The sequence below is a fragment of the Opisthorchis viverrini genome (genome assembly GCF_000715545.1).
Source record: "Opisthorchis viverrini unplaced genomic scaffold opera_v5_14, whole genome shotgun sequence".
NCBI lineage: Eukaryota > Metazoa > Platyhelminthes > Trematoda > Opisthorchiida > Opisthorchiidae > Opisthorchis > Opisthorchis viverrini.
Window position 1 is genome coordinate 163,998 of NW_008751670.1, and position 12,439 is coordinate 176,436.

Below are 12,439 nucleotides of genomic sequence, written 5' to 3' on the forward strand. Positions count from 1 at the left end.
TGCCCCCGGAGGCTCTGTTGCGGAAACCCAGCTAAACTTTCCTGTTGAACTCGTCCTTCTCAGTCTCAGAACTGCAGTCTGTTGGGGCATGCTGCTACGACAAATATCGTTTCCCACGTCGACGTGCGGCAATCTTAACTGAACCAGACATCCGCTCGTTGCAAAGGCGACTGTCTACTGGGATCCAATTTAGTAAGGCGCTTTCAACATTGGAGTGCACCCCCCCCACACACACACACCGTAGATATCAGGAGCCATTGCGTTATGATCACCAGATACCCGAAGAGTGAAATGTGGAACACCTGAACTCGTCCTAAGTGACTTGAGGAGCACGACCGACGTGGAGTCTTGTAGGCGTGTTTTGGAGACACAGCATACACTGGTAGAGAGGGAAAGCAAGGTTTCAGTAAGGGATTCATGTTGCTCAACCGTACATAAAGTACGGACCTTAAAGGTTGCAAGGTGAATCTGAACCGCAAGACCACGGTTGTTAGCGTTTTCTTATGAGACCCTGCTCCGAGCCATTAACTCAATAGTCTGACCCACTTGGCTGCAAAGGGCAGGCCTGGCGCGAGGGTGTAGAGATTACTGTCTCACTCCTAGTGCAGCTACACACAGCAGGTGCCTTCTGAGCGGCACCAGACGCCTTGGTTTCAAAAGTATTTCGACCCTATTGAACAATGCGCCGGTGGTCACAGTGGACCGTTGGACGATCGGAGTGTGAGGTTCTGGGTCTGACGTTTTCTAGCCCATCCTTGTTCGGGAAAGGCGGAATCGCTGAGTCCATAAATATGGACATGCTGGTCACTTGGGGGGAACATCTTACTGCCTTCACACCCGTCGCAGAGGACAGTACGACATCACCCCCAGACCGTCTCGTAGCACGATTACTCGTAGTACGCGGTCTCGTTGCTCTTTGTCTGACTGCTCTCCTTTGGCCTTCCTGACATGGTTGCACCTTGTGGACGAAGTTCCAGTCAGTTTGATAATTGTTTTAACTTCTTTTCGAAGGGAAGGCTACCTATTGCTGTCAATGGTTGCTATCTGATTTTGCCTTTGCACCGTCCGGGTCAGCCAAACAGTCTCTTTTGGGGGTGAACTGCCAAGCAGATCTGTGGGTTTGAGCAAATCACCCTGGATCCAGTTTGTAAGACTAAGTTACTCTGATTGGAAGACACAACAGTTCTTCCGTCTGTCACCAACACTTTATGTTGGTGACTGATTTGGAGTTGTTAGTTGGAGTTTGCTTTTCTTCTTATTACACTTGAATCGGCCTCGGGCCGCTCCGTTTTTTTAGTCTGTTGCAAGCTTTCCTTTCGATATAGTTGACCATTGATCAGATTAGTCCTCTGGTTCTTCCGACTGCTTTTTAGCGTAGGTATCCACCAAAAGTGTGAACTCAGCTGTATGGATAGGACTAATATCGAAGTATAGTCAGAATTTCAGGTTTCTTTAAAACAATTAAGAGGGCAGAAACTTGACGATTCCTTTTGCGTCTGACGACATCCATCTGTGTGATGTTGCTGACCGAACTGACCTTACGTCCCGCTTACTTGTGTTCTTTCTACAACTTTCAGTTCCGTAAATCACACTATCGATTGGAAGGTCCACTACATCGTTAGCGTTATTATGTGTTCAAGAAGTGTGTTTTCCCGTAAGAATCAATTTTCGGACTTGCTGAGTGAAACCGCAGACTTGTCACATCCTGACAGGCGAAGTATCACGTGCAGTTGTATGTTTGTTCCAGTCGGCTGTAGACTATTAGTTAATTATCGAGTTGACTATCTCGTTGATCATCGTAAACAACCCAATCAACACCAACCCATGGGCTTTAAATCTAGCCAGATGTTATTGACAAATTCGTGAGTGTCTCCGAAGGGCCCAGGGACACGGGGTTTCTTTCTCCTATCCAGTGACTTCTTCACTTAACCATAACCGGGTTACCTCCATTTTCGTTTCGCCTGTAGCCTCATGATATCCCCGTCAGCAAAAAGACAACGAAGTCACACCCATTTACTATTGGGAAGCGACTTCTGTTCGAAATAGGGTTCAAAGCATTGAGACAGTACACATTTGCAAGTCTTGTCTACTTGCTAATCTATGGATCTTACCGTTTTGTTTTCATTTAGGACAACAACTTGGTTCGTCATTTGGATGCTTGCGAGACAATGGGCAATGCGACCGCGATTTGTTCAGACAAGACGGGCACACTAACAACCAACCGCATGACAGCAGTTCAATGTTACATTGGCGGTCATCATTACAGGGAGATACCGAAAGAAACGCAGTTACCCAAGTCCGTGGTCGATTTGATCGTTTGGAATATTTCAGTCAACAGTGGATACACATCAAAAATTCTAGTGAGTTCCTTTCATTTTTTACCGATGTGAAAAATTTTGGCTACCTGTTTGATAAACTAAACTGCACCCTTTAGGGAAAAGATTTCGGTATTCCAGGCAAGGTCTTCAGTCATGTTCTGTATGTTCATTTAGTACGTGTCCAATGGCAATACCACCGGTAGACGTACTGTTGCCTGGACCAAGTGGTTTGCATGAGCAAACTGCCTTATAAAAGATTCATTGCAATTACTTGGCAGGTTTATCTTCCGGAACGGATTCTGTGCCTCGGACTTTTAATCATAATTCACAAAAAAATCGTTCAGCTGTAACACCCCTGCGGTGCCTAGCTGCCATGCCATCCGGAGTAATCACGAGGGCCGGGATACTACCAGGTTGCCCAGGCCTAGACAGGGGAAGTCGAGAGGCAGAGTTTGGGTTGGAACCACGAACCTTCCGGTCAGTGAACTTGCGCTCTAACCGCTTGGGCCATCTTGCCCCCATCTCTCACAAACCTGACCAGTGATGGGACAAACCCTCTTTTTCTGCTACCTCTAGTAAATCACCTTCTAGACTTTTCGCAGAGTCCTAGTGGAATGACCGGCTAAAATGTCAGGTAGTAGTGCGAAAAAACGGAAACACGAGATCCAGGTTAGAATCTTTGGTTTCTTTTCAAGAGGTTGCAGAAACCTGACCAGACCAGCCGGCCCTTTCTGCTTCACTCCCCAATTTCATTTATCGTTCTTCTCTATACATCTCCTCTCTCTCTCTCGCTCTCTCGGTTAACTCGATGCTCCTCTTCTCCTCTCTCTCTCTCGCTCTCTCGGTTAACTCGAATGCTCCTCTTGGGAAAAATCGGACAGTCCAGCTGCCACCATTTAGTAAGAATTCCAAAAGTGCTCAATTACTTATTCAGAATTGCTTCTGTTGTCAGTTCTGATTGTGTTCAATCGCTTGAATGGCTCAGGACGGAAGACCTTTTATAGAGTGTTATGTGTATATGAGGTTGTCCAACAGTGGCAGGGAACCATGAGAGCTCTGCAAATTATTCACACGTGTCCGTCGACAGTTTTGCTGCATTGTTCGACGGCAAACATTCCTTCCACTTTGTATCGACTCCATGGGTGGCGTGTTCACACTCCCTGTTTGACAGTAGCTGAGTAACTAACGTTAAAACACTCGTATCAATCAAGCCATCTTGCTTTGTGCATGTGATTGTGCGCATCCATCTACCTGCCGGGGAATTTGTGCACTCACTGTTTTCGCTGTACCAGTGAAATTGATAGTAGAGGGTGCACTTTTTGTGCTGCCTATTGATTGTTTGCTGTGTATTCAGGTAGTGTTGGATGCGGCGCCGGGAACAGTGAAAACTATCTGTTACTTGTGTTCGGCTGGGTGCGGCTGCACCCAGCACCAATTCTGTGAGCCACGGGGTCATTTCGACCAGTTGAGCACAACGTATTCACGCAGGCGTAAGTTATGTGTGTTTTTGACGCACGTGTACATAGGTGCGAGTGCACACAAAAATAAAACGGCGGATAGCAGAGATTTTTGGAAAAGAATTTTGGAATAACCGTGATTCCGGCTCAAAGACTGGTCGTTTTCGATCGATAGGCGGTCTTGTTGCGGCCCATTTCCTTTCTCCGGTCTGATAAAAGCATCCGGCCGATTTACTGGAACTAAATTCCGGGTTTTGCATACCATTTTTCAGTGTTTTACTATCGTATGTACGGAGACTGCTTGAAAAATGGAGTGATCGCATAGCTGTCTGAGATGTAGGTAGGTTTTCTTCAGACAGCCGAATCAGTCTTCTCCACATTTGATTAATATAACTGCTTGTACCAATGAAGTTTTGACCCAGGAAATTCTCTCATGAACAGAGAGAAGGCTAGGAATGTTCTATCGCGTAACTTCCGCTACTTTTTGAGGCCTTGCGCTGCGAGGCCGTGAATGGCCGCTTCTCCCTACTGGGGTTTATCAGCATGGTGTGCGTTTCAGCTCGAACGATGGTGCAACAAATTTTTCGTTATTATAAATACAAGCAAAAGCATGTTTCCAAATTTAGCTCACAAACCTCGTCACATACAGGATTTTGGTAGTGGAATTTGGATTGAAAACTTTCTGTTCGCTCCAGATTCTTGCGTCTTCCCACAGCTTTGTCTTACCCAACGAAATACAGCACAGGTGTACTAATGTCTGTCATCTTAACAGCGCTGAAGCTGCATGCAGCTGTGTTTCTCATGCCAGTTATGTCGAGTGCCTACGTCGGGACTATTTGCTATCAAGTTTGACACTGATAGTGGATTCAACCACACACCCACACACACACAAACAGAAGCTGTCAATCGATTATAAGGCTGCTAAACCTGCATTTTAAGGGGCTTTACTAGAACCTAGTATTTCCTCAAGACCAAAACTGCCTGCAGCGTGGCTACTGCTACAGAGGAGCCTGGAAGCGGTGATTTTTTCAGAGCAGCCAATGTAACTATCCTCCCGCGCGTTCTCCGCTGCATTTGACACTCAAAGTTTACATAGTTACGGTTAACTGGACCCTCGCTAGTTGTTATTCATTACAAAAATATGCTTCCAATTCTTTGGCAAATGTCTAGGCTGTTCACCCCTTCATGATTAATCCATCCTGCCATCATCGCCTCGTTTGATTGGCCGGCGCCCTGTTCGTACCCCTAGTGGATTTTCAATGTCATCGTAAATGACCGAAAGCTTCAATGTCGAGCTTAATATAGGCATGCGCGATTGCGGAATTTTTCCATAGTACGCCTGTGATGCTGGTTTAAACGTGTTTAACCGATTGCGATCAGAGGGACAATCCCTACTTTGAAGTTGTTGGGTTGTTATTACTGAGGTCCGTTTTGTGATAACTTACTTGCTTTATGCCGTTCCTCCGCGCTTCAATCAACGTTTGGTACGGTATTGGATCGGCTTTCGTCTCCTCCCTTTCGAATCGAAAGGAAAGCTCCTCGTTTAGGCGGGGTACGATGCCAGTTCAGTGTCTCGGCAACATACCGTGTACCGACCGTACGTTGCGTTTAGCTATCCCAGTCTTGTTAACTGGACATAGGAAGTCTGCGGAAGAGGCGACCGGATAATAGGAACCAGATAATAGTGTAAGCAACATACGGACATTGAACCGTTTGACGTTTCCGAAAGACTTATGTTTGACCTGTTCATTATGTCCTAATTGCTTTCATCACGAGGATAACTATGTGGTCATTTCTGACCGCTCACTATTTCGGTACAGCTATGTTTCAAGCTAAGCAGGTGATTGGAACCACTGCCTTGCGTCATCATGTGTGACATACATGCAGAATTTTGTCTGTGTTATGGTCTGCGAGCGCAAAAGCTCACCGAAAAAATTTACCAACCCGTTCAACTGTTGCCATTTCAAACCGCAACACTTCAAAATATGAGGCGAGATGGCTCAAATGTTTAGAGAGAGAATTTACTGACCGGAAGGTCCGTGGTTCGAACCCGACGTCTGCCTATCGACTTTCCTGTCTAGGCTTGGGCAGCCTAACAGTATCCCATCCCTCGTGCTTCCTTCAGGTGGCCTGGCAACTAGGAACCGAAAGGGCGCTACAGCTGAACGATTATTATCATATTACTTCAACATATCACTTAAAATGTATCGAGTTTATGCGCTTCTGCACAGCATGTTTTATACCGTTTCAAAACATTGAATGATTGGTTATTTTGGGCCAAAACAACATCAGGCGTGACTGCGCTTGTTTAAGTGAAGCCATCGCATCCTCGGTCAATTCAGCGACGATGATTCGCACTTTGAATTTCCCCGTGCCTTAGGGTGATAATTCACCGTAAACTCACTGACAACTGTCCCCGATGCTTAGAGTCGCGCAGGTGATAGACGCGAGTCAAGCGGCGTTGCGCAGCTTGGGACAGGCCCTACTGACTTTAGCCGTTGTGGTTCGACTGAACGTGAAGATGTGGCATGTTGCACGCTGTCTATGCCGTGAAATTTTGATTGTTGCTCCAATGCTGACTGTAGAAAAAATATCGCACTTCTCGAAACAAACGGTAGCTGATCCTGATGTAAACAATCTGAAGATCTCTGGGCCTCGAAGTCTGCTTCAGATATACAGATTGCGGCACGGGACATTCAAAGAGTAACTTTATATTTGCGAATACAACGCTGTGAAGAAATGCCCAGAGCTACTGTTTGATATCGTTCTTTGCTTGTCAAACAATTTAATAGATGTTGGGTGTTGTCGTTGGGGTGATGTTTCAGCTACAAGCATAACTGCTTTTGACAGTCGCGGTGATCTTTCGCATCAAAGTAGATGTATGCAGTCCCAGGGGACTCGTACGAACGCGGTTCACATCATACATAACCGTCCTAATCAAAGCCCCGAGTTAACGTGTCTATTCGGAGCCTGAAGCTGTCGTATAAACCGTGCTGCAAATAGATTACAGAAACATATTGGCAGGGTTAGTGTCGTCCAGTTCAACGCCTTTTCCTCCCTAAGCACGCGCATTTTTGGTTTTTTTTTTCCTGGAAGTAAAACAACACCGGTAAACTGACGAAATTCACTCATTTACAAACTAATTTCGAGTTAACGGGAGACTCATCTGAATCTCTCGTTCATGGTACTCAGCTGAATGTGCTACAAAAAGACCACCTCATGCTTCAGTTTGGATTCGGTTTAATATCCTACTAACACCAGCTTAAATTGCGCATGAGTGTATTTATCTGTTCAAATAGAACATAAGTTTCATAGAAACCCAGGACTAGGTTCGCCTAATGCAGCCCCAGAAGGCCGAAACCTGTGGTGAACTGCCAAAGAGTTTAAGGTACCTTATGAGTAGAATGTCCCGTCATGAAAAACACGTAGACACTTGATACGAAGTTTATGCTCGTGGGCCAAGACTATCACGGATATTCCAACTCTAGTAAGTTTTCTGTAACACATTCTGAAGGAGCTTGAAATTCTCAGTCGAGCAACAAGTGAAGATACATAATCACGTAAACTGCTAGTTCATTACTTGAATCTTTTGCCGTCAGGATTGACCGAAATGAATCGAAATAAACTGGCAAATTTACCGTTGTTCGTTTGTTAAAATGAAGATCTGTTTAGAAGATGAATTTTAACCTTTTATAGTTATTCTTCTCGTCCAGAAGGTGACAGTCGTTTTCTAAAGCCTACGTAGCTTTGCTCCAAATTGCCTCGCTTTCGACTGGGCTCAATCTACTGGTGAGCCTTCCGTGAAATCGACAACAATAATCGGTTTCGGCTGTTCACTTGGCGCCGGCGGAGCATTACGGTCTCTAATTACTACAGTTTAAGGAACTATCTACCAACTCGATGGACAAAACAGCTTTTCTATTTGTTCTTCTCAGTATCTGTGTTTTCAAGTTCACCATTCGCAAACATTCGCACATATCAACTCGGCTTTCTCTCTGTTTTCACGAACGGCGAAAGGGGTATTACTTGTTTTGTCAACGAATGTCTTATATTCTAGTCCTCAAACAGCATCCGTACGGACTGACCTATTCACCGTTACCACAGTAATGCTATCACGCCTCATTACTTCCTAAATTTTTCGAAGCAAACTGAGAATCTCTCGGTTACTGTGACCTTTCTATGTACCCACATACTAGGATGCTAATTCGGTAGAATCACTTACAATCCGGATCTATCGAATAGCAACACCCACTTGTGGAGAGTCTGTGCATTTAGTGTCTTCATCTTTTTTTATCCATGATTTCTGCATACTCTACTACTTGTTTTTTGGCCATTTTTTGGTAAATCTCCTGCTTCTGGATAATGAGGACACTATTAGTTGGCCGGTAACAGCTGTATATCGATTTGGCGGAGTCGAGAAGAATGTCGCTTTGTTTTTTGACTGTTCACACATTCCACACCAAGTAGATACTTCTTGATGGGGTTGGTTCTGAATGTATTCCGTAGACGTCTCCGAAACTGGATGGGGTAACATTTTTTGTGACGAAAATTTCTTATTCCATTTCTTACTCAAAGTTCACACAAACAAACAGGTGTGGCTTGGAACGGTTAGGTCACACACCTAGTTCTCACAATAACGAATGCTAAATTCTAGCGCTGTCTGAAAACTGGACCTGATTGGGTGTTGGTAGGATGCCTAATCTGCAACGTTAGTCTCAGAAACAGTACTTTGTGTCGTTGCAGCCCACGAGAACCATGAACATTTTATCCGAGCAGTTTTTGCTTTGGCTAATGTAATTTTGGTTTTTATGATGTTCGAAGAATTTACTTCCACGGCTCTGAGTTTGTCCGAGCAAAATGAATGTCAGCTTTTAGAAACAAAACCTCATCTCCGCTCACAAAACAGATATATTTGTTTTTCCATTGCCCCTGTGTCTTGAAAGGCGCTGGTCGTTGCCGTGACTGGACCTCTGTTTTTCGAGAATACACTCATTTAATTTGGTTTTCATGAGAGACTCAAGTGAATCTCTCGTTCATGATATTCCACAACTGAATGTGCTGCACCGCCTCGTGTTTCACTTGGCACGATATTCGAGATATCGCAGTATATTTTTTATAAGTGAAACCTGCGTGAGTGTATTTGTCGAAATCAGTCCAATTTGAGTTCAAGTAGAACATAAGGTTGACGGAAACTCGGAGACTGCGCCTATCTGATGAGCCCCAAGAAGGGCGAAACCGGTCGTGGGCTATCCTAGAGTTTTCATCAACGTCGTGAGTAGTTTCCTTTATGAACCCGTGCTTGTTTATGCGTGCGTAATGAGTTCGGATAGAAGGTTGTCCAGTGGTTGCAAGACGATGCCCAAATTCGGATTCCTATCGGATGGCGCACGTTGTGTTTTGTGTGCTGCATTCAGTTCCTTGAAGTCATTCATTCCACTTGCCTCCAAACTGACCGCATGTTTTTGCTCAATGATTTGGCTCAATCAATTCCACCGAACCATGTGTGAGTACACGCGGACACTGAACAGTTAATATCGATTGATGAGTTTTTCTTAATTTCCGCCTAGTCCTCTGGGCATTTCTGAATAACAGGCGCATCCAACTGAACTGCTCTCACTACCAATGAGTAGTCATTTAGAAGTATGTCGAATGGAAAGTACCGTAAGATGGTCTAGTCGAACAGATTTGTCCCAGACTTTGCTTCCGGAATGATGGGAACTATGTGTGCAATGGATTACTGCGTAATCCCAACGGATTCCAGCACAAGCGGTCAACCATAGAGTGGCTGTCATTCTCCCCGTTTAATCCCAAAGTTGAAAGGAAGCAGCTGGGACAAGTTTTCCTCGGCTGTTGCCGCCATGCAGGGACTCGCTCAATGAACCAATCGGGGGATTTGTAGGTTCAGGTTCACCATATATGTGCCTTGTTTTCTCACACGGAGTAGTGTTGGTGAATAGTCTTCTATCTCACCTCATCCTCACCCGGATATGTGTTTACTTATGGCTGGTATCTATCGTTTCACCTGGGAGCTTGATGAAGCTCAGATTGTTCAGTGTCAAGTTAATATGGGAGAAAAGTACACTTCAACTTGGTCGTAGGACGCCTGGATGCCGTGCAATTGAATAAACTGGTTTCAAGAGCTTCTGTCTGAAGCACTGAAGCGAAATCACTGTATAAAACTGCACTCGACTCCAGGCACTTTCAACGGCTGAGATAATAGCCTACTCTCACAGTCCCTGGTGATCGTGGTAAGAAAGACCGATTGAAATCTTTGCGTGAGACGTCGCAAGCTTGCACCAGCACATCGAACAATCCTTTCGGGGGGCCATGTTCGGATTTCATCATGTCGGCAAAAATTACACGCCCAGCTACAGCTGGTGCGGTGGACATTCCAGCATAGAACTTTATTTCAAGGAATACAAAACTAGTTGGTAAGAACGAAATCCCTAGAAGTAAACTGTTGTGCATCTGTGAACGCTAAAACTGCTGTAGTGGATAGGCTATGATGTGCGAGAAAAAACGGAAACAGACTCGACAAAATCTACTGATTCGTTAGTGTGTATGGGAGATTCATATGAGTTCTCAGAAACCTTATAAATACTGTCATATGCCAAGGAAAGTCATTACGGGCCAGTTGACCTCATTTATCTTATCCTAAATAGACTCAGTCTGATCGCTTGTGTACGAGTGACCGACAAAAATTCGATCCATCATTTCAGCCGAAAACTGTCTGCCGTTTAGACTGTATCAGCCAAAAAAATCACCATTTTCTGCACAGTCACTTATGTTCTCCGTTAGAGGAGATCAGTTTCGATCTTCTCACTTCCGTTGATGATCGGTCCACATTCCTCATAGCTCAGCAGTCAACTGTACCAATATCTCCCGTTCATATATCTACAGTTTTTTTGTCGAGCGCCGTGTCGTTTGCTTGAAGAAAAAACGATTGGGCTAGGACGGTTGTAGGGTATACGGTGGGTAGGTTTCCCTATGTTTTGGTTACCATGGGCAACCGTTCTCAAACACTCACACCATTTTTTCCTGCCGTCTTATTCTTAGTGAAGCCTATCCATATCATTAGTGGGTACTGTAACGAAGCTGGACAGCTATGAATTTGTGCTAATCATGTGAGTGCAGAAACGAAACTCCTGAAGTTCACATCGAAAATTAAGCCGTGCACACACAATTTCACATTTCCGTCATTACATCAGTCGGAATTTCTCATCCCCTGCTGTTCTTCGCCTCTGCATTCGGGACGAATGTGATTGCTTTCTTACACCTGCCAGTCATCACTTCGTCTTTTGATAGGCGTAACTTTTTACTCGCGCACAAAATGTTGTCAGTGTCGAAGAGCTTGAATGTAGCAAACGGGATGCATACCTTTTTGACGTACGTCTTTTTCTACGGAAAGACGAATTAAAAACTGCTTTCATGTCCGCTCACTGTGTCTGGCACAAGCGTTCTGCCGCGCGTAACTCTAGCAGACAGAAATCGTGTACAGGCTAACTATTCGTATGTTCATACCAGGCTAATACGGATCAGTCTTTTTGTATTCTGTTACCTTTGAGTTTTCGAGATCGACCATAAGCAAACGTTTTTGTATGGTTGACTCAAGCGTTGACGGTGCTTCATGTCGAGAAATTGAGTAAATTTTTCGCGAATAAACGTTTTCATGGGCTAAAGACGGTCTCTATTAAGTCCCATGCAGAATAGCGGTAGCGCACGACGTGAAATAAGTACATTGGAAAGTCAGTATGACCTGCCATGTTTCCCATCGAACCGCTGTGAACTTTGTCTCAGCATATGATCAATTAGACCATCGTGCTTGAGGATAGGGGTATGAATTCTTATGGTTTGTTGCTTCTACATCGAAAATGATGCTCCAATCCGCGTCTAGTTTTCCTGATTGGCACAACCGTGATAAGACTACCGTCAAGACAGTCAGTCTCGCCTGTTCATAAATGTGCTTTTAATCTAATAGTTACTGTGTATCTTTTGCTACACTAGATCTTTCAGTAGATAATCCGTTGCTCAGCAACGATTTCCCTTTAACACTGAACGTTTTCCTGTGTATCATACCGAGCGAACGCACACGTTAGATTCAGTCTTCACGACCACATCTTTGATGGACTTGTATGCTTCTGACTGTCCAGTTTAGTCGATAGCCGAAAAACACATTATGTTTGTCTTCCACCGATGTTTACGGAAACAAAACCAATAAATGTGGTCTACACCTTCATTCATATCTAGCTCTGTGTGCGTTATGTAAATTTTTATGGTCTATTCTTGTTTTTGGTTACATTGGCTACTTATCGACCAGTGTTGTCTACCCAAAGGTCGTTCGAATCAAATTTGCCTGATTTAGTTTCCACCATAGGGATGATGATATAAAAGTTCATATTGGAGACGCGCACTCTGCTGTAGCACAGACCTCTAAAATCAGTGTGATCTCGTTGATGGGGAAACGTACGGTTTTCTCCGTGCGCTCTATTCGGCGCAACAGCGGGCTTACTGGAAACAAGTACCAACTCTTTCACAACGTTTCCTTTTGCTGAGTCCTCTTCTGATTCGTCACTAAACCAAGGTGGCATCAAGACTTCGGGGGGCGGCGCGGGTTGTAGTGTTTACCGAAGTTCGAATTCGTTTGTAGTCCGAAGGTTGTGCAGC

At 44.6% G+C, this 12,439-nt stretch overlaps 1 protein-coding gene across 1 annotated transcript in view; it reads left to right on the top strand.

The window, feature by feature from the left end:
• T265_01286 (hypothetical protein) overlaps window positions 1–12,439 on the top strand; it is a gene marked incomplete at both ends in the record, with an annotated part of 99,962 nt that overhangs the window by 44,831 nt on the left and 42,692 nt on the right. Inside the window, one exon of the mRNA XM_009165292.1 lies at window positions 2,130–2,360. Within this exon, the coding sequence (XP_009163556.1) occupies window positions 2,130–2,360 (231 nt within the window). The remainder of the gene's footprint in view (window positions 1–2,129; window positions 2,361–12,439) is intronic.